The following is a 25,427-nucleotide window of genomic DNA, read 5'->3' as shown; positions in this document are numbered from 1 at the left end:
TTGAGTTATCTCACCTTTTTGGACTGAAACAATGTACATCTTACATGTATTAATCGATGTCTCATGTCTCCCTAAAATGTAGAAAACCAAGCTGTACTCTGACCACACTGGGCACATGTTCTCAGGATCTCCTGAAGTCTGTGTCATGGGCGGCCATGGGCACTCATATTTGGCTCAGAATAAATCTCTTAAATAATTTTACAGTTTGTCTCTTTGTTGACACCCTAGTCTCTTAGTAGCATCTGTAAGACCCATGAGGGAAAGCTACAACAGCAAATTTGATAAGTTTTGTCAAACCATTGTTTGATTCTGCAAGAGTAATGTCACCTGGGGTGCTCTTGTAGAAAGGGAAACTTGAACCACAACATTTATAGAAATAAAGCTTTCCTTTCCAAATGTGTGAACCTCACAGTTCTTCAACTAACATCGTTAATACACCGAGAATCTATTGTGAACCCAAAATGTCTGAGACAGGTCTCAGTCAATTTAGAAAGTTTATTTTGCCAGGGTTGAGAACATGCACCCGTGACACAGCCTCAGGAAGTCCTGACGACATGTGCCCAAGGTGCTCAGGGCACAGCTTGCTTTTATACATTTTAGGGAGGCATGAGATATCAGTCATTATGTGTAAGACATACATGGGTTCAGTTCAGTAATTCAGGACAACTTGAAGTGGGGGCTTTCAGATTAGAAGTAGATACAAGACAAAAGGTTACATTCTTTTGAGTCTTTGATCAGCTTTCCACTGAATACACAATTTAGGCTGGCTCAATGAATCTGCACTTGTACATAAGCAATGGCACAGAGGAAGTTATCAGATAAGCATTTGTCTCAGGGGAGCCTTGGAAGGATGACTTTGAGTTGCGTCTGTCCTTTGTCCACAAGGAATTTCCTTAAGCACAAATTGTGAGGGGAGTAAGTAGCTTCTTATCTTTGTAGCTGTCTTATTTAAGAATCAAATGGGAGACAGGCTTGCCTGACACAGTTCCCAGCTTGACTTTTCCCTTGGCTTAGTGATTTTGGGGTCCTGAGATTTATTTTCCTTTAACAGAATGACCTGAATGATATAGTTTGGCTGTGTCCCCACCCAAAGCTCATCTTGAATTGTATCTCCCATAATTCCCATTGTTGTGGGAGGGACCTGGTGGGAGATAATTGAATTATGGTGGCGATTTCCTCCATATTGTTCTTGTGGTAGTGAATAAGTCTCACGAGATCTGATGGTTTTATAAGGAGAAACCCCTTTTGCTTGGCTCTCTTTCTTTGCCTACTGCCATCCATGTAAGATGTGACTTGTTCCTCCTTGCTTTCCTCCATGATTGTGAGGCTTCCCCAGTCACGTGGAACTGCAAGTCTAATTACCCCTCTTTCTTTTGTAAATTGCCCAGTCTCGGGTGTGTCTTTATCAGCAGCATGAAAATGGACTAATACATCGGGTAATGGGCATATTCAGCTGGTGAATATCCCGGTCATCATAAAGCCAATCCCACACGGCTTGCATATGAAGCATATCAGCTGTTTTATCAGGGGTGCTCCACTTGGCATTTTATAGGGAAGGCTGGACAGTCCCCTTCTCAGGATAAACAGACCTTGTGGTGGTGTTTACCCAGTCCACCAGGCTGGCCATTTCCTCTGGAAAAACTTCCTGGGCATCTGGGTCCTATACACTCATCAGTAAGTGTTTAATAGTGAGTGAGCTGCAGGCCCTGCACCAACCCAAACATGCTCTTTCTTTCTGTGGCATTTAAAAATTAATCATATTGGCTGGGCAGAGTGGATCACACCTGTAATCCCAGCACTTTGGGAGGCCAAGGTGGGCAGATCACCTAAGGTCAGGAGTTCAAGAGCAGTCTGGCCAACATGGTGAAACTCCATCTCTACCAAAAAATAGAAAAATTAGCCAGGCATGGTGGCGTGTGCCCGTAATCCCAGCTTCTCAGGATGCTGAGGTGGGAGAATCACTTGAACCCCAGAGGTGAAGGTTGGGATGAGCTGAGATCATGCCACTGCACTCCAGCCTGGGTGACAGAATCAGACCCTTTCTCAAAAAAAAAAAAAAAAAATTAAACATACTGTTCTTAGTCATTCTTACAACCCATTTTTAGAAAAGGGAACTCAGGAAGCTGACGATACCAATCTAGAAGACAAACCAATTCCTTTTCAAGCTTGTCCAACCCACAGCCTCCGGGCTGCACGTGGCTCAGGACAGCTTTGAATGTGGCCCAACACAAATTTGTAAACTTTCTGAAAACATTATGAGATTTTCTTGCCTTTTTTTTTTCTCATCAGCTATCATTAGTGTTTGTGTATTTTATGCATGGCCCGAGACAATTTTTCTTCCAATGTGGCCCAGGGAAGCCAGAAGATTGAACAGCCCTGTAAATACCCTCTGAGTTTAGTAGTTACTTGATTTTGCCCTTCCTCCACATGTCTATCTTCTTGGTAATCACAGGTCTCAGAGGTAACTTTTGGTTGGCCTGGCTTAATTTTTCCTTTTGTAGGAAGCTTTGAAGTGACTGGCCTGATCTGAGACAGACCCACATCTGAGCTTGGTGCGGCCTTCACGCCCAAGCCAGCACTCTTTTACTTTCATTTTGGTAACTACAGAGGCAGTAAGCAAGCGATTGAATAGTTCACTTTTTCCTTATTAATTTGCATTTCCTATATATCCAGTGAACTAAATTCCCTGGGAGTATGAGTAGGATCCATCTCTAAATTTGTCTGGTGGCTTTGACCTTTAGTGACTGAAGACAAGCCAGCTGCATCTCCTTACTGATAGAGGAACTAGAAAGAAATTATTCAGGCAGATAGTGAGGCTAAAATAGTCCTTGGCAGAATTTCCCTTTTAAAAAAGGAGCCCCCAAATCATTTCTTTTTAACAAAGAGCAGCCTGGAAAATCGAGCTGCAGGCATAGATAAGCAAGCTGGAAGCTCGCATAGGTAAATGCTGGCAGCTGTGCCAATGGAAAAGCGCTACCTGGAAGCCAGGTATGTTCAACATGGAGGCTCCATCTTCCCTTTTCTTTGTCACCACGTGTACAGTAAAAAACCAGAGGCCAGGCACAGTGGCTCAGACCTGTAATCTCAGCACTTTGGGAGGCCAAGGTGGGAGGATCATCTGAGGTTAGGAGTTTGAGACCAGCCTGCCCAACATGGTGAAACCCCGTCTCTACTTTAAAAAATGCAAAAATTAACCAGGCGTAGTGGCACACGCCTGTAATTCCAGCTACTCAGGAGGCTGAGGCAGGAGAATCGCTTGAATCCAGGAGGCAAAGGTTGAATTAGGCAGAGAACACGCCACTGCACCCCAGCCTGGGCAACATGAGTGAAACTCCGTCTCAACAAAACAAAACAAAAAACAAAACAAACAAACAAAAAAGGCAACATGGCACTAGCCAGGTAAATAATCCATCTGCATAATAAAAGATTAGGCACCAAGGTGGACAGATTACCTGAGGTTAGGAGTTTGAGACCAGCCTGACCAACGTGGAGAAACCCCATCTCTACTAAAAATACGAAATTAGCCAGGTGTGGTGGCAGTAATCCCAGCTACTCAGGAGGCTGAGGCAGGAGAATCAATTGAACCTGGGAGGCGGTGAGCCGAGATGGCGCCATTGCACTCCAGCCTGGGCAACAAGAGCAAAATTCTATCTCAAAACAAAAAAAAAGATTAGGCCAGCTTTTCATGCCCTATGCAAATGACACACCTAGTCCTGACCAGTTTTACGTGCCCTATGCAAATGGTACACCTGGTTCAACCAATGTTTTGCGTCCTATGTAAATCATACACCACCTCCTCAAGCTCATCTATAAAACTTGCTGCGTTTCAGCACAGAAGCAGCAACCCAGTTCTCCGGGACCCTGCTCTGCCGCAGAGAGCTCTTCTCTTTCTTTTGCCTATTAAATTTCTGCTCTCAACCTCATTCTGTGTGTCCACGTCCTCGTTTTCTGTGGCCATGAGACAATGAATCTCGGGTATTTACCCCAGACAATGATGCCGCTTCAGTACCATGTGTGACCACGTGGCCACCCAAAAATCAAAGGTTTCTCATTTCCCACCTCTTTATTTTTCTTTCTCCAATGAGTTTCGTCTGTATAATTTTCCATTTATTTTAAAGTGACCTTTAAATAGCCTGTAAACATTACATTTTCTTTGGCAAAAACCACATCTTTGTGTTTTTATAAACCTCACCAAAAATACATCTTACTCTCCTACTATCCCAACTCCCAGTAACCCTAATTTCCAATGCAAAACCTGGGATTACCTAATTTAATCTAACATTGATACAGGACCGCTGGGCTCCCGGCTAAATTACAGCCTCAATTCTGGAAGCTCATCCCTATGTGAAAGCAGCTGTCCTCGTTTTTCTGCCCAAATGATTGCCTTTCTGGCCTGCCCTGCCCCTATCCGGTGCCCATAAAGACCAGACCAGCTGGCAGGAAAAAAAAAAGAAAGAAAAAGAAAAAGCAACACAAGCAGCTGACTGGCAGGGAGACAAGCTGCTGAGTGGTGAGCAGAGAAGTAACTGAGCATTGGAGACTACAGATAAACATGACTAACTTCAGACGGTGTGGTTTTGGAGGGGAGCCCAGCCAGAGAAGGCTAGGCTTAGAGAAACATCACCTTCTTCACACACCACCCCCTTTCCAGCTCCTCTTCCACCGAGAGCCACTTCCACTGCTCAGTAAAGTCCTCCACATTCATCATCTTTCAAACAGTTTGTGTGACCTGATGATTCTTGGATACCAAACAAGAACTCGGTGTCAAAAAGGACAGGTGCAGAAGGCTGTCACCTTGACCCTTCACTGAGCTGTTAACACAAAGCTGTCCATAAACTGCAGGCTGAGTAACATGAGTCACTCCAGTTCCTGCCCACGAAGGGGGTCAAGGTCAAGGGAACAGTCCCGTCTAACATGACTAAGATTTTAAACCACTGGACAGGATTTTGAAATTAAATTTATCAAATTAGTATTACCAAAGATTACTAAAGGAATGTGAATTAAAAGCATCTGAGCTAGCTTCTGGTTGTCTGATAAGCACTTACTTTTCTTTAAGCCATTTGATTAGAGCTCTTTCATGTAATTTGGTACTGAAATATTATTTCCTCACTACATATAGAAACTTACAGACAATGGGCCAGGCGCGGTGGCTCAAGCCTGTAATCCCAGCACTTTGGGAGGCCGAGACGGGCGGATCACGAGGTCGGGAGATCGAGCACGGTGAAACCCCGTCTCTATTAAAAATACAAAAAATTAGCCGGGCGAGGTGGCGGGCGCCTGTAGTCCCAGCTACTTGGGAGGCTGAGGCAGGAGAATGACGCAAATCCGGGAGGCGGAGCTTGCAGTGAGCCGAGATCCGGCCACTGTACTCCAGCCTGGGTGGCAGAGCGAGACTCCGTCTCAAAAAAAATAAAATAAAATTACAGGAGCCAGCAAAAGTTGAAGGAGAGAATTACCATCCCAGGCCTTTTCAAAAGAGGAAAAGCTCTGAGGCAAGCAGGATGCAGCAGAAGTTGAACCCCTAAGATGTCAGTCTGAAGAATTTCAATAAAAGATTATGGAATTCAAAAATTAAAAACTTCTTGCAGTTTCACTAAGAGTACATCAGTATTTTAAGAAAATCTTGTTCTAACCAATTATCTCCTTTTGCATTACTGTATTTTTATTATTGAAGTCCAATACCTAGAATGATTATAATTTCCTTTTAGTTATAGCAAACTTAATTACATACAAAATTTTTGAATTCCTTTTTTGCAGACTGTATTATGACATGCACAGACCACATACAACCTGCTTGAACTTTCTGTTCTGTTCTAAACATATCTCCTAAACAACCAGTTATTTTATGTGAAAAGAAAAATTAAACATACAAGACTCTTTCTCATACAAAATTATTTTTCTTTTAACATTTCTTACCAAAAATACCTCCTTGTTGTTGGGGCCCGTGCGGGGGGTGGTGGAGAATGAACAGACACAAGAGACAAAGACAAACAGAGAACATGGCGGCCGCGCCTAGCGTCTTTGCCTCCCTTTATTTATACCCTATAAACCCCATGTCAGCAGAAATAACACAATGGAAAACAAACTTTTTGTACCCAGATGTAACCTTTGGCTTAGTTTTTTGTCTCTAAACTTTTTTTTATTTGTCCGTCTTTTTGGCGTCTACTAAAGTTCATTAAAGTTTAACTAGAGATAGTATCCTTGACTACTGGAGTTTATTAAAAGTGTAACTAGCTAGAGATACTGTCCTTGAGCCTTATTTATTTTTAGCATATTATTTTTAATGGCCCCTACACCTTGTAACTTTTTTTTTTTTTTTGAGCGGAGTAGTCTCGCTCTGCCACCCAACCTGGAGTACAGTGGCACAATCTCGGCTCGCTGCAACCTCTGCCTCCCGGGTTCAAGCAATTCTCCTGCCTCAGCCTCCTGAGTAGCTGGGATTACAGGCACATGCCACCATGCCTGACTAATTTTTGTATTTTTAGTAAAGATGGGGTGTCACTGTGTTGGTCAGGCTGGTCTCAAACTCCTGACCTCATGATCCGCCTGCCTTAGCCTCCCAAAGTGCTGGGATTACAGATGTGACCCACTGCACCCGGCCTACTTTCTTTACATCCCTTATTTCTTGGTTCCTTTTACTGTATTTCATAAATAACCCTTAAATAAACCTGGAATCTGGCCGGGTACAGTGGCTCACACCTGTTATCCCAGCACTTTGGGAGGCTTAGGTGGGTGGATCACCTGAGATTAGGAGTTCGAAACCAGCCTGGCCAACATGGCGAGACTCCTATCTCTACTAAAAATACAAAAATTAGCCAGGCATGGTGGTGGACACCTGTAATCCCAGCTACTAGGGAGGCTGAGGCAGGAGAATCGCTTGAACCTGGGAGACGGAGGATGCGGTGAGCTGAGATTGCACCACTGCACTCCAGCCTGGGAGACAGAGCGAGGCTCCGTCTCAAAAAATATAAATAAATAAACATGGAATTAGATAAAAATAACTTAGATTAGAATAAGAACATATTTTTTAGAAAAGTTTTTCTATAATATAATTTTTTAACATTGAAAATGACCCAGATATTTAATGAATATCTATTATTTAACTTTAGAATCTAAATTATGTTTATTTACAAGCATTTGTTTCATTACATTTACCTAATTAATTTTGTAAAATGTTTTACCTAGATCATCTGTGAAAACTGTGATAGTCATCGTTTAAAGTTATTTCCCTGTTAACCATTTTCATAGTCTATGAATTTTGTGTTTACCTAAGCAAAAATTTTAAAGTTAGATACATAGATATTTTACTGATAACTTGGGATTTAGCTATTTTTATTACACTAATCACATTAAATGTCTTATTTATCAAAAAGTACACAAACAGAGATTATTCTGTTTCATGCTGGGTAGCTGGGTTTATAGTTTTATAAGCCATATGCCAAATTTTGACACCTTATAATATCTGTCGAAGGTAAATATGAAACTGCTTGATCAGTAAATGGAAACAAACATGTATGCTGACCATTTTTAAAATATTTCTAATACTATTGTACCAATAATTTTAAAGCCAGCTTATTTATTAAATATTTATGTAAGTCACGTGAACTTGAAAAGCGTTTTGGCTTAGTATTTAATTTATGAATACTCTTTAACTTGAAGCCAGTTTGACACTTCATGGCTAAAGCACATAAAAAATATGTATGTACACATATTTGCACGTACATAAAGAAATCAAACACACATACACACTCATACAAAGATCCTATAGCTTTTGCTTCAGAACTCTAGCCAAGAGATATCAACACAAACTCACCAGTTTACACAAACAAAAAGGTTGGATCCCAAAAGTGACTTCTATCTCAACAGCAATGGAAAAGTAACAGACAGGCCAGGAGTGGTGGTTCACGCCTCTAATCCCACCACTTTGGGAAGCCGAGGCAGGTGGATCACTTGAGGTCAGGAGTTCGAGACCAGCCTGGTCAACATGGTGAGAGCCTGTCTCCACTAAAAATACAAAAATTAGGTAGACGTGGTGGTGCACATCTGTAATCCCAGTTACTTGGGAGGCTGAGGCAGGAGAATTGCTTGAACCTGGAAGGGAGAGGCTGCAGTAGATCGCACCATTGCACTCCAGCCTGGGTGACAGAGCAAGACTCTGTCTCAAAAAAAAAGGAAAGAGAAAGAAAGAAAAGAAAAAAAAGTAAACAGAAGATTTAAAGTAGGCAGAAAAGAAAATAGCAAAATAGAGGACCTAGGAACTGAATGGTTGCAGGTTGAACTTTGGGCTGGGATTTTCTCTAATGTAATGTGTGCAGCGGTTTAAAGTGTGAACAAGCACAGACATAATATGTAACGAGGAAGCTTTTTGTTTCACCTGGCATGCCCTCAAGCTTTTCCCACTTACACAAATACTTGCAAGTAGAGGAACCATAAAACCAAAAGGGGTGCCCAAATGGGGGTCATTCTCTTTGCCTTTCCTCATTCTTACATGCTATGTCTCCCACTTTTTTAAAAAATGAGGAACTCGTCTGTGGCCTAGGTTTTAGTAGGGTGGATTGAAGTGTGCTGGCTGTGGGAGGGACTACACTGTGTGTCACCACTGAGTCATTCTACCCTTTTACCTGTCTCCGTTTCTCTCTCCAGAGGTCTAGACCTCCGAGAGGGCTCAACATAGCAAGTGATGAACTCTTCCACCTGTCTCCTGGATGAGCCTCTTAGAATTAATTCTGTTGTGCGGTTCCCTGTAGGGTCACTGCACATCATGGCGGGAGTCAATCCCCCAGACACTCCCACTCAACCCCTACCACCCAGGGGTGTTTTTTGGTTAGGAGAAGCAACACCCCCTTTCTTTTACAAGCTGAGGAGCTCAACCTCTCATTTATCTATGAAAGTGGCAGTTCAGTTCCTCACGCAAATGCACACACAGGCCAATCGAGATTAATTTGAGGGGAAAAAGGCAGTGGAGAAGACCCTTTATAATGCACCACCAAACCTAAATTAGGATCCTATATGACAACTTCCTAGGAGAAAACAAAAGAGGAAGAAGAAAGAAAAACAGCTCAGAATGAATCAAGGACCATCAATCTAATGGAAGGTCCAGAGCTCCGGAGGACTCACCGGTTCCACTGGAGGAGAAGCCAGGGAGGGCTTCCAATAGCCCCGCTGGTACCTTAGCTCCGGGTTCAGGCAACTGCATCAAGGATTCTGAGTCTTTTCTGAGGCCCCACGTGTAGGGCACCAATTACTGTCCACGAAAAGAGTCAAACTCTGTAAAATATTTGAAGAGTTATTCATTTAACCAACGGCTCACAACACAGCCCCAAGGAGGTCCTGAGAACAAGTGCCCAAGGTGCTTGGGTGACAGCTTGGATTTATACAGTTTATGGGGAAAGGAGACATCAATCAATACATGTCAGATGTACATTGCCTTAGTCCAGAAAGGTGGGATTCCATTCAAAGTGGGGGGCTTCCAGGTCATAGGTGGATTCCAAGGATTTCTGATTAAAGACCTATAATCAATAGAAAGGTAATGCCTGGGTGAGAATAAGGCATTGTGGAGACCAACGTTTTTATTATGCACATGTAGCCCACAGGCAGCAGGCTTCAGAGAACTAGATAGTAAATGTTTCTTAGACTTAAAATGGTGCCAAACTCTTGCTTAACCTTTCCTATTTTATAAAAAATAAAAAATATTATTTTTTATTATCAGAAAAAAATAATAATTTTACAGTGGAGATCTCCAACAGACACCACTTAATCCAGGTGATCAAATTTAGCATCACCAGGACAGGACATAAAGACATCATGCACTCCGTAACATGACACACTGAAAACTTACATCAATTCTGATGATTTTTTTTTTTTTTTTTTTTGCCAAAAATGCATAACCTCAGTCTAATCATGAAAAAACACTGGACAAAACCAAACTGAAGTCAGGGCACAGTGGCTCATGCCTGTAATCTCAGCACTTTGGGAGGCTGAGGTGGGGAATCACCTGATGTCAGGAGTTTGAGACCAGTCTGGCCAACAAGGTTAAACCCTTTCTCTCATAAAAATACAAAAATTAGCCAGGTGCAGTGGGGGGTACCAGCTGTTGCGGAGGCTGAGGCACAAGAATTGCTTGAACCTGGGAGGCAGAGGTTGCAGTGAGCCAAGATCAGGCCACTGCACTCCAGCCTGGGGGATAGAGGGAGACTCTGTCTCAAAACAAGCAAACAAACAAAAACTGAAGAACAATCTATAAAACAGTTGACGATTACTTAGATTGGATAGTGGAACAGAATATCAAATGCATCCATTTATTTTCAACATTTTGTTTGTTTTTAATTAAGCTGCCTCCTGCACTACTGTATGTCTGGATTTTATGTTTATTTTCCCATTCAGAAAGCCTGTCTTTTTAAAAAGGAATTTTAATCCATCCATGTTTACTATGACCACTGTTATATTTGGATTGAGTCCTGCAGTTTTGTTTCATATTATTTTCCCTTTTTTACATATATCAGACTTTTCTACTTCTTCGGTGTAATTCTTTCCCACCCACCTCCGATTGCATGAATTAGGTTTTCTTCAATTCACACATTTCCCATTAAGGTTCTGAAACTTGTACAAATCTTTTCTAGTTTTCTGGTGGTAACCACCTTTAAACTGTCAGCACACATATTTAAGCTTATATTTTCTATCAAATATAAAGGTAGTCATTACCTATGTCTTCTTCCCAGATGAAACAAAAACATGAACATATGCTCATTCTCTCTTTCTGCTCTGCTCTTTCAATAACCTCCCATGTGAAATGTTAATTCCAGATTATTTTCACAACTATGCACTAACACATTCAGACTTTGTTTTATACATTTATTTATTCAGCACTGCTTCCTGTGTACTCTCTTCTTTTTATTATTATTATTAGTAGTAGTAGTAGTAGTAGTAGTAGTAGTAGTAGTGTTTTGAGACAGGGTTTTGCTCTGTCACCCAGGCTGGAGTGCAGTAGTATAATCACACCTCACTGCAGCTTCAGTCTCCTGGGCTCAAGTGATCCTCCCACCTCAGCTTTCTGAGTAGCTGGGACTACAGGCATGCACCACTGCACTCAGCAATTTAAAACAAATTTTTAGTAGAGATGAGATTGCACTATGTTGTCCAGGTTGGTCTTGAACTCCTAAACCCCAGCGATCCTCCCACCTAAGCCTCCCAAAATGCTGTGGTTACAGGCATGAGCCACTGTGCTTGGCTACTCTCGCCTTTCTTGGATTACATTCCATTTTGCTGGAGTCAATCAACCAACTTTTTCCTCAAAGGTCTTTGAGGGATAACATTTTTGAGCATTTGCAAATTTGAAACACTCTGTAAAGACGAAAAATGGCACATTGATTTCTTCAGTCTCTTCATACCTGAGGTGATACGGTTTGGCTGTGTCCCCACCCAAAGCTCATCTTCGGTTGTAGCTCCCATAATTAGCACGTGTTGCAGGAGGAACCCAGTGAAAGATAATTGAATCGTGGAGGTGGTTTCCCTCATACTGTTCTCATGGTAGTGAGTAAGCCTCATGAGATCTGATGGTTTTATAAGAGGTTTCCCCTTTCACTTGGCTCTTTTTTCTCTCTTGCCTGCCACCATGTGAGACGTGCTTTTTGCCTTCCACCATGACTGTGAGGCCTCCCCAGCGATGTGGAACTGTGAGTCCATTAAACCTCTTTCCTTTATAAATTACCCAGTCTTAGGTATGTCTTTATCAGCAGCATGAGAGTAGTACCTGAGGAATATGTTCTTTCTGGCAAATATGCAGGGCAGCAAACACAAAGGCACTCTGGGGCTGTTTCTTACATCTCCCTCCTACCACCTTAACAATTCTCCAAAATATTGCCATGAGTTTTGGAAAATATAATAATGAAGGAAGGGTTTGTTCCCATCACTGTGTTGCGAGCTCTCTGACAAAACCACAAATCCCAGAAAATCCCTTCTCAGACACCTTCCAGAACTCATGTCTTTAAGGTTCATGGTAGGAGGCTTCCCGTAGGGGAATGTCCCTGATGAAGACTCTGTCTGTCCTTCACTCTTTCTCAATTCCCCCAGTCCTCTAAATATGTGGCTTTTCATGTCCCAGCATGGGATGATGGACAGATCTGGGCAGATGGTTTGAGTAAGACTCCTACTTCACCTACCTCATGTTTCTTATGCATTCATTTAACACCTTTTGTCAGCATTTTATTTTTATTTTTAATTGACAAATAATATGTATATATATGTATGTGTGTGTGTGTGTGTGTGTGTGTGTGTGTGTGTGTGTGTAGTGTACCATGGAATGCTTTGATATATGTTCACAATGTGGAATGATTACACCAGGCAAGTTAATAAACTTATCCCCTCCCAGGAGCAATAAGCTTAGTGATCTACTGCACAGCATGGTGACCATATAAGTAATAATGCATGATATATTTTAATGACCACTTCTTCCTAATCTAAGTTCTGGGTTAAGAAAATTCAACCTCAGTGTTTCTTGTAATAAAATAAAATTACTATCATCTTAAAGTGCTGTTCCAGCCTCTTGTGTTTTAGCATGTTTATCTATTTAATCTTTGCAACAACTCTATGAAGAGTTTGCTATTGTAGTCATTTTAAAGTTGAGACATTGCACTACAGAGAAGTTAAGTGACACTTATTTTTCCCTAGCCAATAAACAGAAAGAACTTGAAAAGCAGACATTCAGTTTTAGAGTCTGCATGTTTCACCACCATTTTTTGTTTCTCTAAAAATGCTGAATTGTGGAGGACAGATTGGCCACTTTGACTCAAATCCCCTGGATTAACATAAAACAAACCGAGTCTTTTCCTCATGGCCTTTTCCTTCCAATCGCTCAAGAAAACATCAATGACAAGTCTCTAGCAAGAACACCTGTGGCATGCTTGAACGCATTGACCGAGTAGTTGAGAAATGTTTGTCTGGCGCCTCCTAGTGGCACATTAGTGAAGTGGAGGCATAATTAATTGGTTCATTCAGGTCAAAGTCTGCAGTGTGGCTACAATGTAAAAAGGGATAAGAAATAGAATCGGGGCAGGTGCGGTGGCTCACCACTGCAATCCCAGCACTTTGGGAGGCTGAGGCAGGCAGATCATGTGACGTCAGGAGTTCAAGACCAGCCTGGCCAACATGGTGAAACCCCGTCTCTACTAAAAATACCAAAATTACCCAGGCGTAGTGGCACACGCCTGTAATCCCAGCTGCTGAGGAGGCTGAGGCAGGAGAATCGCTTGAACCTGGGAGGCAGAGATTGCAGTGAGCTGAGATCGCACCACTACAGAATTGAATAAAGTGAAAATGATGGATTTTCGGGTGATGTAGGGACCTGCTAGCTGCTCTCTCTCTCTTTCTCTCTCTCTACACACATACACACAAACATACACACACACGCACACACAATTTGAGAACAGCATTAAAGACAAGTAATACAGGGGAGCTCTGAGTGAAATAAGTAATCTTCAAACTTAAAAAATTGCAGAAGATGTTGTTATTGCAAATTTTTGTTAGGTTGTTTTTTGGGGTTCTGTTTTGTTTTTGAGAAAAGATCTCCCACTGCACTCCACCCTGGGCACCAGAGCGAGATTCCATCTCAAAAAATAAAAATAAAAATAAAAAATTAATTATGGTAAAATAACACATAACAAAATGTACCATTTTAAATCATGTTTAAGTGCACAGGTTAGTGATATTAAGAACATTCATTGTTGCTGGCACAGTGGCTCACGCCTGTAATCCCAGCACTTTGGGAGGCTGATGCAGGTGGATGGCTTGAGGTCAGGAGTTTGAGATCAGCCTCGTCAACATGGTGAAATCCTGTCTCTACTAAAAATACAAAAATTAGCTGGGTGTCGTGGTGTGTGCCTATAATTCCAGCTACTCGGGAGGCTGAGGCAGGAGAATTACTTGAACCCAGGAGGCAGAGGTTGCCGTGAGCTGAGATCGCACCACTGCACTCCAGCCTGGATGACAGAGTGAGACCCTATCTCAAAATATAAACTATAATAAAATAAAATAAAGAACATTCATTGTTGGCCACATGTGGTGGCTCACACCTATAATCCCAGCACTTTGGAAGGCCAAGGCAGGAAGATTGCTTGAGCCCAGGAATGGTGAGAAGAAGCAGCAGAAGCAGACAGAGGACCAAATTGAGGACCAGTTAAAACATGGAAGCTGCTTTCCATAAGACATGCCCACCAGCATACCATATCAGTTTACCATTGCCATGGCAACACATGGGAGTTACTGCCCCCTTCTATGGCAATGACCTGAGCACTCAGAAGTTGCCACCCTTTTCCTAGAAATTTCTGCGTCAACTGCCCATTAATCTGCATGTGATTAAAAGTGGGTATAAATATGACTGCAGCAGTGCCCTGAGCTCCCGCTCTCTGCAGGAGCAGTCACAGAACTGTGACGCTATCTTCTCCATAAAGCTGTTTCTTCCACCACTAGCTTACTCTTGAATTCTTTCCTGAGGGAAGCCAAGAACCCTCCCAGGCTAAGCCCCAGTTTGAGGCTCACCTGCTCTGCATCCATCTGTGATCTTTTCTTTGTCTTTCGTAGTCTGCAGTCACAGATGCTTCAAATTTTGGATTTATGTTTGTTTATCCTGCTTAGAACTACTTCCTATGTGTATTGCCAAATGCCTTCCTTCAATTAAATAATTGTTTCAGTCATGTTTCTTTATTTGTTCTTAAATATTGACTCTTCACCATTTTTCTTATTGTGTGTGTTTAAGGAATCATAATTAACTGCAATTGATGATGCTTACAACAACAGCATTTGTAATAATAATATTTATTGACTGCTTATTCTACACAAGGTGATTTCTCATTAATTAATGCATGTAATCCTCATAGCTACTCCGTGAAGTAGACACTGGTTTTCTCATTTTACACATGAAGAAACCAAATCACAGAGATGATATAGCTACCAGGAAGCAAAGTCAAGAACTTCAGCCCAGTATTTTTTCTCATAACCAGATGTGTATTGGACAGGAAGAGAAAAGAAGGAAAGAGAGAAAATCAAGAAGTCAATCTGACTACAATAGTACTACTTCAAGTTTTATGTGACCCTCTGCTTCATGAAAAAATTAAGTACTTATCATGATTTATTAGAAAGCTAGCATGCCTGGGTATAGAATCTGCAAGCAAAAGTTTCTAACTTATGACATTGGACCTGATGCTTCCATGAATTCTAGGAAAAAAAGCTCTACAAGAATCTGCTGAAGTCACCTTGATCTGCTCTTTCCCTTGGGCAATGGCACAATTATATGCTAGAAAAAAATTGTACAACAAATGCTGCCCTCCAGGTTCACTGTTATATATGGACCCACTTTAATTTCACTGAGCTCTTGAAAGAACTGATTTCTGAGGATAGAACAGTGGGTGAGGCCATCAGTTTTTATCCCAAATGGAATGAATCAGTCAGGTGAGCTCTGCTTCTATGACCATTGTAACAGTACATTTGTGGTGGGTAACACATGGTCCCCATGGTCTCAGGGAGCTGTGGGAAGGATGTCATCTTCCTTGTCACACCCACAGAAGGGGAAGGTCCCACAGCATGGCTGCAGCCATGGTTTCCAAATTGTGTTGAACACAGAGAACTGCTGTGGGACAGGTGTTAGTGTCCTACGATGCTCTTTTATGGCTGCCTCCATCTTCTTGATCACGGAGTCAAATAATGGTTCATTGTCAGGGTTCAGTGGAAGGGCTTCAGAAGGGTCTCTTGAGATGTCAAAGAGGAGTGGTGGGTCGTGGTAGGTTACATCCCCTGAACATGAACATATTCCACTCCCATAGCAGGCACCAGTTCCTTCAGGGTAGAATTTAGGAGTCACATAATGAGCTTTCCACACAGTTGCACCTAAAAAGTAAGTTGCATTATGATACCATCTTGGTGGTGATTTTAGGACTCTTTTCATTAAAGATGTTTTTCTCAAATGCTTTTTCTAGTGATTGATAATACTCTTCTGCACAAAATTGCACAGCAACAGTAGCATGTCTTCAACTCTAAGAACAATGTACAATTTTACTGTAAACTTGAAGACATTTTTAGAAATTTTGTCATGAGAACATTTGGAGATAACAATGACGACCCAGGTGGGAATAGGGTAATTCTGGGAATACAAAATTAAAATTCTACCTCAATCTGATTAGGTACAAACAAAATTAAAAGTGATCCAAGGCTAAATGCCACTTTCACATCTGAAATTGACAAAAGTAATTTGGCAAAATTAATCATTCTTTATCCTTTTCTCCTTCCCTTTTCTGTCTTTTCCTCCCTCCTCTTCCCTTCCTCCCTCCCTCTTTCTCGCTCTCTTCTTTCCTTCCTTCCTTCTTTCCTCCATTTCTTTTTTCTTCCTTCTTTTCTTTCTTTCCCTCCTTCCTTCCCTCCCTCCCTCGCTCCCTCCTTTCTTCCTTTCTTTCCTTCCCTTCCTTCCCTTCCCCTTCCCCTTCCTTCCTTCCTTCCTTCCTTCTATCCTTCCTTCCTTCCTTTCCTTCCTCTCTCCCTCCCTTCCTTTCTTCTTTCTTCTGATATGAAATGGTTAGCAAATCTATTTTCAGAGATCAATTTTTTTTATGTTTTAGTATTTACTTATTTATTTATTTTGAGGTAGGCTCTCACTCTGTCGCCCAGGCTGGAGTGCAGTGGCAGCATCTAGGCTCACTGCAACCTCTGCCTCCTGGCTTCAAGTGATTCTCCCACCTCAGCCTCCCTAGTAGCTGGGGTGCCACCATGCCTGGCTGCAGTGATCAATTTTAGATAGAAAACATAAGCATTCCCCAGCCTCTGGTCAATGAGGATTATACCGAAGTCTACTGGTGGAGTCTTGCAGAGAAGCTGTGCTTTCCTACTAAAATAGGATTAAATCATCTAACTGGATTCTTTACCGCCTTTGGCTTTTTCCCTCCTTACTGCATGGAGTGCAGCTGTGATGCCTGGAGGAACTGCAGCCACTTTGCAACCATGGGGTGAGACACATAAGAATGAAAGCTAGCGTGTCAGAGGTGGCTAAGTGGAAACAAAGAATCCTGGTCCAATGACCGTGGTACTGAGCACTGTGTCAGCCCCATGCTCCCAACTTCTGGAATTATGATGAGATAAAATAATAACAAAAAAATTCTACTGTATAATCCTCTATAGTTAAATTTGGGAGGCTTATGCAGTTTATGGGGCTGTTTTATTTATCATTGATCATGTCCTACACTCATATAGAATCTTAAAAACATAGGTTTTTACTTATTTTTGTTTCTGTAATTGTTTTATGTGGAACTATCCACATCAAAATGAAGATACATCACACCACAAGTGACTGATCCCATCAGAGAAAATTCCTCCTGCAAATAAAGTTAAATCCAACCAAGTAAGAATTCTGGAATTCCATGCAATGACTCCAGAAGACCTTTCTTTACAGGTGTAAGGCAATCAATACTATTTGTTAATTTATATTTGTTTGTATTGACTCCCATAGCGTGAATGTGGGACAGAAACAATCACTAGGATGTTAGAAAGGAAGGAAGGTGGAGAGAAGCAACCACCATGCAGGCCACGTTGAAAAATGTGCTTCTCGTTGCTAGAATAATCACTTCAGTCATCCCTAAGTTGTGGGTATTCACAGTCTCTCTTTCTCTCTTGTTCTCTCTCTCATGTATACATTCACACAAGCTAATGCATACTTACACACACACATTAATCATGTTTTCTTAATTTTCTGTATCCTATAATGTTTGGACTTTTTTTTTTTTTTTTGAGGCAGGGTCTCACTTTGTCACCCAGGCTGGAGTACAGTGGCACGATCACTGCCAGCTGCAGCCTCAGACTTCCCACTCAGCCTCCTGAGTAGCTGGACTACGGTTGTATGCCACCATTCCTGGCTAATTCTTTTTTTTTTTCTTTGTAGAGACAGGGTCTTGCAATGTTGCCTAGGCTGATATCAAACTCCTGGGCTCAAATAATCCTCCTACCTTGGCCTCCTAAACTGCTGAGATTACAACTGTAAGGCACTGTGCCGGGCTAGTATTTTGACAGCTTGAGGGGCCTTATAGACTTGGGGAAAGACTGCTCCTCCCAGGGCTAGCTGATTCCTAAAACTAGTGATATGGTTTGGCTCTGTCCCCACCCTCATCTCACCTTGAATTGCAATAATCCCCACAGGTCAAGGGCAGAGCCAGGCAGAGATCATTGAATATGGGGGCAGCTTCTGCCATACTGTTCCCATGGTAAGGAATAAGTCTCACGAGATCTGATGGTTTTATAAGGCATTTCCCTTTTCGCTTGGCTCTCGTTCTCTCTTGCTTTCCACATGTAAGATGTGCCTTCCACCATGATTGCGAGGCCTCCCCAGCCATGTGGAACTGTGAGTCCATGAAATCTCTTTTTCCTTTATAAATGACCCAGTCTTGAGTATGCCTTTATCAGCAGCATGAGAATGGACTAATACAAATAGTAACAACTCACTTAGGAACACACCCTTCCTATGCAAGCAACCACCTCCTTTATCTAACTCTCACACAGTAAGCTGATATTTGATCTGACCTAAATCAACCAAGCACCGGCTACCAGGCAGCTAGGGACAGTCCCTGTTGCTCCAAACTTACTGTAATTACTCAAACTACCAGTCTGAAGCTGTTCACCCTGCCCTGCCTGACCTTTCCCTTGGAAACCCTAATAATAAAGGCTGTGGCCCGGGCTCTTCATTCCTTCCTGCCTGTGCTTCCAAGTCAAGCCCTGGTGCTTCCCACCATGAACCTGTGTGGTAGGGTATAGCCCCTTCTCTCGGAAAATCTAAGTCATGAAAATATTGCAATGGCATTGGTCTGTCTGTGTCAACACTCACCTCCCTAAGCTAAAACGCTTTGGGTGGATTGGCTGTGGTGGGTCACACCTGTGGGAGGCCGAGGAGAGAAGATTGCTTGAGCTCAGGAGTTCGAGACCAGCCTGGCACATAGTAAGATCTCATCTTTATTTTATAAATATTTTTAAAATTTAAAATGAAACCCTTTGGGCACAAATCTCTCTCACAAACACATCCCCCTAAAATCCTACTGCAGGCTGGGCGCAGTGGCTCACGCCTGTCATCCCAGCACTTTGGGAGGCCGAGGTGGGCAGATCACCTGAGGTCTGGAGTTCAAGATCAGCCTGGCCCACATGGTGAAACCCCATCTCTACTAAAAGTACAAAAATTAACTGGGTGCGGTGGTGGGTGCCTGTAGCCCCAGTTACTCAGGAGGCTAAGGCAGGAGAATCACTTGAACCCGGGAGGCAGAGGTTGTGGTGAGCCGATATTATACCACTGCACTCCACCTGGGTGACAGAGTGAGACCTTATCTCAAAATAAAATAAAATAAAATAAAATAAAAATCCCACTGCAGTGCGCTGTGTATGTGGCTTTCCCAGCGAAAAAGCACCATCATGGCTGGGCAATATCCGCACATGGTACAACTTCCTCCAGGAGACACAGGAGACGGGAACAGGGCCCTTATCATCTTTCCACGTGTCCACGGCCTTCATACTTACAGTCCTTCTGATGCCACCTGACCGTGTGCAGATAGACCCCACAGTAGTGGAACAGGAACTCGTGGTCGGAGTGGGACGCCCTTCCTTCCAGCAGGGGCATTAGGTTCTGGCCGTCAATCACTCTTGGGAGAGAAGGGGGCATGTAGAAGGTGATGAGAGAGGCATGGTTCAGTCACGAATTTTATAGCAGAAGAAAGAGGAGGAGGAGGAGGAAAAGGAAGGGGAGGAAGAGAAGGAAGTGAAAGATAAAGAGGAAAAATTTCCTTTTTCTTTTTTTGAAACGGAGTCTTGCTCTGTCGCCCAGGCTTACAGGCATGAGCCACCATGCCCGGCAGAAGAAGGAATTCTTAAAACTTTCTCCTTTTCCCTCATTTTATAACAAAAAGAAAGAGAAACAAAACATTCATTTTCTGAGGTCATGGAAGAAGAGAGCAGCTGGAACTATTATCCTGATACCTTGCAAGACAATATGAGTTAACGTTGTGGATTGGAAAAATTAAGCTATTTACGCTCTTTTGATTCCAGTAAAACTTCACATTTAATGAATAGATATCACCCCACACACATGGAATTAAATCGTTAAAGCACAGGATGTATGTGTTCATTTTAAAGCTCATAGACAAGGCCAGGCCCGGTGGCTCATGCCTGTAATCTCAGCACTTTGGGAGGCCGAGGTGGGTGGATCACGAGGCCAAGAGAGCAAGACCATCCTGGCCAACGTGCTGAAACCCCATCTCTACTAAAAATACAAAAATTAGCTGGGCGTGGTGGCGCCGGTCTGTAGTCCCAGCTACTTGGGAGGCTGAGGCAGGAGAATCGCTTGAACCCGGGAGGCAGAGGTTGCACTGAGCCAAGATCACGCCACTGCACTCCAGCCTGGGCGACAGAACAAGACTCTGTCTCGAAAAAAAAAAAAAAAAAACCTCATAGACAAAGTGCAAACCAGAAACAATAATATCATTTAGCACACATGCAATCACACATACGTGTTTTGTTTTTGTTTTTGTTTTCGTTTGAAACAGGGTGTCACCGTGTCACCCAGGCTGGAGTGCAGTGACGAGATCTTGGCTCACTGCAATCTCCACCTCCTGGGTTCAAGCGATCCTCCCACCTCAGCCTCCCAAGTAGCTGGGATTACAGGCACGTGCCACCACACCAGACTAATTTTTGTATTTTCAGTAGAGATGGGGGTTTCAGCACGTTGGCCAGGCTAGTCTCGAACTCCTGACTTCAAGTGATCCACCTGCCTCGACTTCCCAAAGTGTTGGGATTACAGGCATGAGCCACCGCATCTGCTCTATGCATACATGTTTTTATTCAGTAATCATTTAACATTTAATTGTGTAATGGTCTACAAGCTGTGAGGGATGTGATGATGCATGAGAACAGTCAAACACACACCTTCATAAGTGTAATATGACAAAGAATATTAAGGTATACTCTAAGAAGAAAATAAAATATTCCACCATGCACCAACGGGAGAAAGACATCTGGCCCTATGGGCAGAATATTGATAATTAAGTAATATACTATGCATATACACACACACATAGAATTATCAAGTATATCCACATATGTTCAAATATATCACCCTAGGTTAGGAGCAACCATTGTTTCCATACCTGTCCTGGGGCAAGATCCCTCCGCCTATATAAGACAGCGTTGGATAGATGTCCATTAGGCTAGTGGGCTCATTGATCACTCTCCCAGCCTCCAAGACCGACGGCCACCGGAATATCCCTGGCACACGGATACCTCCTTCCCATCCTCCCATTCCTTTGCCACCTAAAACCAAAGATTACAACACAACCAAAGATAAGTTAAAACCCAACCATACTGGCCAGGCGCGGTGGCTCACGCCTGTAATCCCAGCACTTTGGGAGGCTGAGGCGGGCGGATCACTTGAGGACAGGAGTTCAAGACCAGCCTGACCAACATGGTGAAACCCCGTCTCTGCTAAAAATACAAAAACCTCAACTGGGCATGGTGGTGGGCACCTGTAATTCAAGCTACTTGGGAGGCTGAGGCAGGAGAATCGCTTAAACCCAGGAGGCGGAGGTTGTGGTGAGCCGAGATCACCCCACTGCACTCCATGGTGGTGCATGCCCATAGTCCCAACTACTCGGGAGGCTGAAGTGGGGGGATCAGAGACGAGGAAGTGGAGTTTGCAGTGAGCTGAGGTTGTGCCACTGCACTCCAGCCTCGGTGACAGGGTGAGACTCTGTCTCCAAAAAAGAAAAAAGAGAAAAGAAAAAGACGGGTTTTATCCACATTATACTGATCCTTGAGGAACAAGCTAAAAAATTTTACCCCGTGATTTCCCATATAGAGGAAGAAAGAGAGGAGTGTGAGTAGAAAAATGGCCAGAGGCAGAGTTAAGAATCACTTCTTAGACAAAAGTCCCCTTGGGTGTTTCTGAGCACAAAACAAATAATGAAGCCCTTGCCTTAAGATCAATGGTGAGATTGAGGCGGTTGTTACGGATTAGGAAAATGGCCCGATGCCAAATGCCAGTGTCAAGACCGTATGTCTAGACTCTTTAAGAAAAAATAGGAGCCTCTCTGGAGGAAAAGGTCTCTTCCTATGTGAAATGTTTATTGAATGCCTTCTATGTGTGCACCTGTCTGACAGGCAGCATTACAAAGAAACACAAAACCGGAAGCCTCTAGCAGAAAATTAGGTAAAATTCACTGCAGACACATTCACTGATCTACCAGTCTAACCAGTGTTGAAAGGCAGCTCAGCTTCTTGGCACCATTTTTTTTTTTTAACTGAGACACTGTCTCCTTCTGTCGCCCAGGCTGGAGTGCAGTGGCGCGATCATAGCTCACTGCAGCTTCCAACTCCTGGGCTCAAGCAATCCTCCCTCCTGAGCCTCCCAAGTAGCACCATTCTTCATTATAAGAAAAACTTGACAAGCTCCCTGAAGCAAATCTATGTGTTTTTAACACACAATCATAAAGCCATCCTGATGTTTTCTTCATCTTATTTAATAACCTGTATCTTTATGGGGCAGAGCTGGGGGGCGTAACTAAACTAGAACAAAACCAATTGTTTACCCAGGAGATCTAAATCTCTCTATCCATTGAATTCATTGCTTCACAGGAAGCACCCTGAGAAACAGGCATCCTGTCCCAAAGCCTGAGAAATGCTCACAACAATTTTGCCAGAGTCCTATTCCAGCGTTATGTGTGCTTTTTAAGGACAGGGACTTTACACTCACACATACTCATGCAATTATAATTATTACAATATATAATATGTACAGTTAGAATCATCATGACTGTAATAATCACATTTCATTAGATGGTATGTATATGGTGACTTAAATCTGTTCCCCACTTTTTCTACTAGGCTTAGTACCAATTTAATCTTTGCTAATTAACAGTGATGACTACAGCAAGACTACATGACAAGTCAGAGGAGGTGAATGCTTTCAGGAGCTCACTTCTATTCATTTGCAATATATAATCCAGTATATACAATCCTATATATGTATGTACATATATATATTCACTATATATAATCCTATTTCTGTGTGCGTATACGTAGGGTTTCATATTGTAAATACAATGAATATAGAATTATATATATTATATATAATGGATATAGTGACTATATATACATAGCAAATATATATAGGATTATATATATTATACTGAATATAGTGAATATATAAAATTATATATATTATATACAATGAATATTGTGAATATATATAGGGTTATGTGTAATATATAATGAATATAGTGAGTATATATAGTGAATATGTGTAGGGTTATGTATACTCTATACAGTGAATATATAGAATTCTATGTACTATATATAATAAACATAGTGACTATAAACATAGTAAATATATTTATAGAATTATATATTATATATACTGAATATATAAAATTATGTATAATGATCTATACAATAAATATACTAAATACATAGAATTATGTGTATATATAATGAATATAATGACTATATATACATAGTGAATATGTACAGGATTATGTATATTATATGTAGTAAATATGTAAAATTACATGTATTATATTATACATAATGAATATAGCGAATATATAGGATTATATGTGTTATATGTAATGAATATAGTAACTATACATACATAGTGACTATATATAGGATTATATATCAATATAATATGATGAATATATGATTATATATTATATACAATTAATATGGTGAATATGTACACGTAGTGATTATATAGATGGGAAAATATATATATAAGACACACACACACAGAACTCTTTAATGAAATACAAGGAAGTTCAAACATTCTGATTTTATAATGATGACAATTTTGATACCCTTTTAGTTTTTTTGTTTTACTTGGAAGGTTGGGGGTAAGGGAAAAATAGCAAATACTGAATTCTTTTTGAAATTACTCTTTCTGTTGGCATGCCTTTGGTGATGCCTAAGAGTGGGTGCTATGGAGTTCTTGAACAACCCGGCATGAAGTCTATCAGAGTGAGCTGGAAGAATCTGCTAGCCATGAGGAGATAGGCACCCCAGTCAAACGAAAAACTCTTTTTTCTGATAGACATAACACTCGTTAAAGCATAATAAATAGCATCATTGATGTTATCGAATTAAAAACCTGCATCTGAGAATCCAAGTGAGGATTAATCTAAAGGAGCAGTTCTCACCTAGAAATGACCTTGCCCCCGGGGGGCACTGGGCAATGTCAGGAGACATTTCTGGTTGTCGCTGCTCTGGGGTGGGTGCTACTGGCATTTGTGGGTGGAACTCACAGACGCTGTTCAGCACCTCCAATGGCACAGGAGGCCCCCAGCCAAAGAATCCTCCAGACTCAAATGTCAATCGTGCGGAGGCTGGGAAATCTGCCATAGATGGTCATTGAGTTCCTATGCTCTCTCTCATGGGGTTGGCATTGCTTCAAACATTTTACTCTGAAGCTCTTGGAAACTGCCCCAAAATTTGCAGCTTTTTTTTTTTTTTTTTTTGGTCTAGCTTAATAAGACTCTGACTCACATAAAAATATCTGAACATCATGGCAAATGAATTCAAGCAAACGCAAAGCCAGGAGAGACTACTGATTTTAAATGGACAGGTGTTGGTTCCCTACGCACAATCACCTTTGTAGATCCCGTTCCAGCCGCCCAGCTGAACAGCCCCGTCCAGGGGCTCCAGGTGGCCCCCGTTGTCAGAGGTGAAGTACACCAAGGTGTTGTTGGCCAGGCACTCCTGGTCTAGGGCGTCCAGAATTTTACCTGGTGACAGTCAGACACACAAAGACGTTGACCTCTCCATGCAGATCACCACTGCTTTATTACATGTTTGCTACTATGCATTTATTCCACATAGCATTTAAACGGTATTCTGCATTACACAATATTGTATAATTAATCATATAATATTGTAATATATACTATTTTAAACTGTATGTAATATAGTGTATATAATATATATTATATCCAGCAGTTAAAATATTTAATATATAATGTAATGATGTATGTTATATTTAATATAATAATATATACTTTTATACATTTTAATTACTAACTATATATTTATTATATATTGTATGATATATAGTACATATTTCTTGCAAATACATATTAATATATAACATGATGTATTAGAAATGCATAAAGAATTGTTATATATTAAAATGTAATCAATTATGGAATAGAATAAAATATATTGCAATATGTATAATCAATACATATTATGTATTATTATACCATATGACTTTACAATACTAGAAACATCATTATATAATAGTTTATAATGATTATTAATACACTACATCATTGTGTAAAAATTGTTATATAATTATATAACGTGTAAATATTATTTTATTATATAGTATTTTGTATATCAATGTAATATGTAAAAATGTTATAATTATACATATA

The 25,427-nt window shown here is 41.4% G+C and overlaps 1 protein-coding gene across 1 annotated transcript in view; it reads right to left on the bottom strand.

Moving 5' to 3' along the window:
- Positions 1-14,798: 14,798 nt before the first annotated feature.
- Positions 14,799-25,427, bottom strand: part of ARSH (arylsulfatase family, member H) — a 28,174-nt gene continuing 17,545 nt past the window's right edge. The window contains exons 6-9 of the mRNA XM_011962245.1: positions 24,645-24,779; positions 21,153-21,315; positions 19,531-19,652; positions 14,799-15,876 (exon numbers count right to left, since the gene is read on the bottom strand). Of these exons, the coding sequence (XP_011817635.1) occupies positions 15,509-15,876; positions 19,531-19,652; positions 21,153-21,315; positions 24,645-24,779 (788 nt within the window). The 3' untranslated portion in view covers positions 14,799-15,508. The remainder of the gene's footprint in view (positions 15,877-19,530; positions 19,653-21,152; positions 21,316-24,644; positions 24,780-25,427) is intronic.

Source organism: Colobus angolensis, unplaced genomic scaffold (genome assembly GCF_000951035.1).
Source record: "Colobus angolensis palliatus isolate OR3802 unplaced genomic scaffold, Cang.pa_1.0 Scaffold587, whole genome shotgun sequence".
Classification (NCBI taxonomy): Eukaryota; Metazoa; Chordata; class Mammalia; order Primates; family Cercopithecidae; genus Colobus; species Colobus angolensis.
This window is presented reverse-complemented; position numbering and strand designations above follow the sequence as displayed.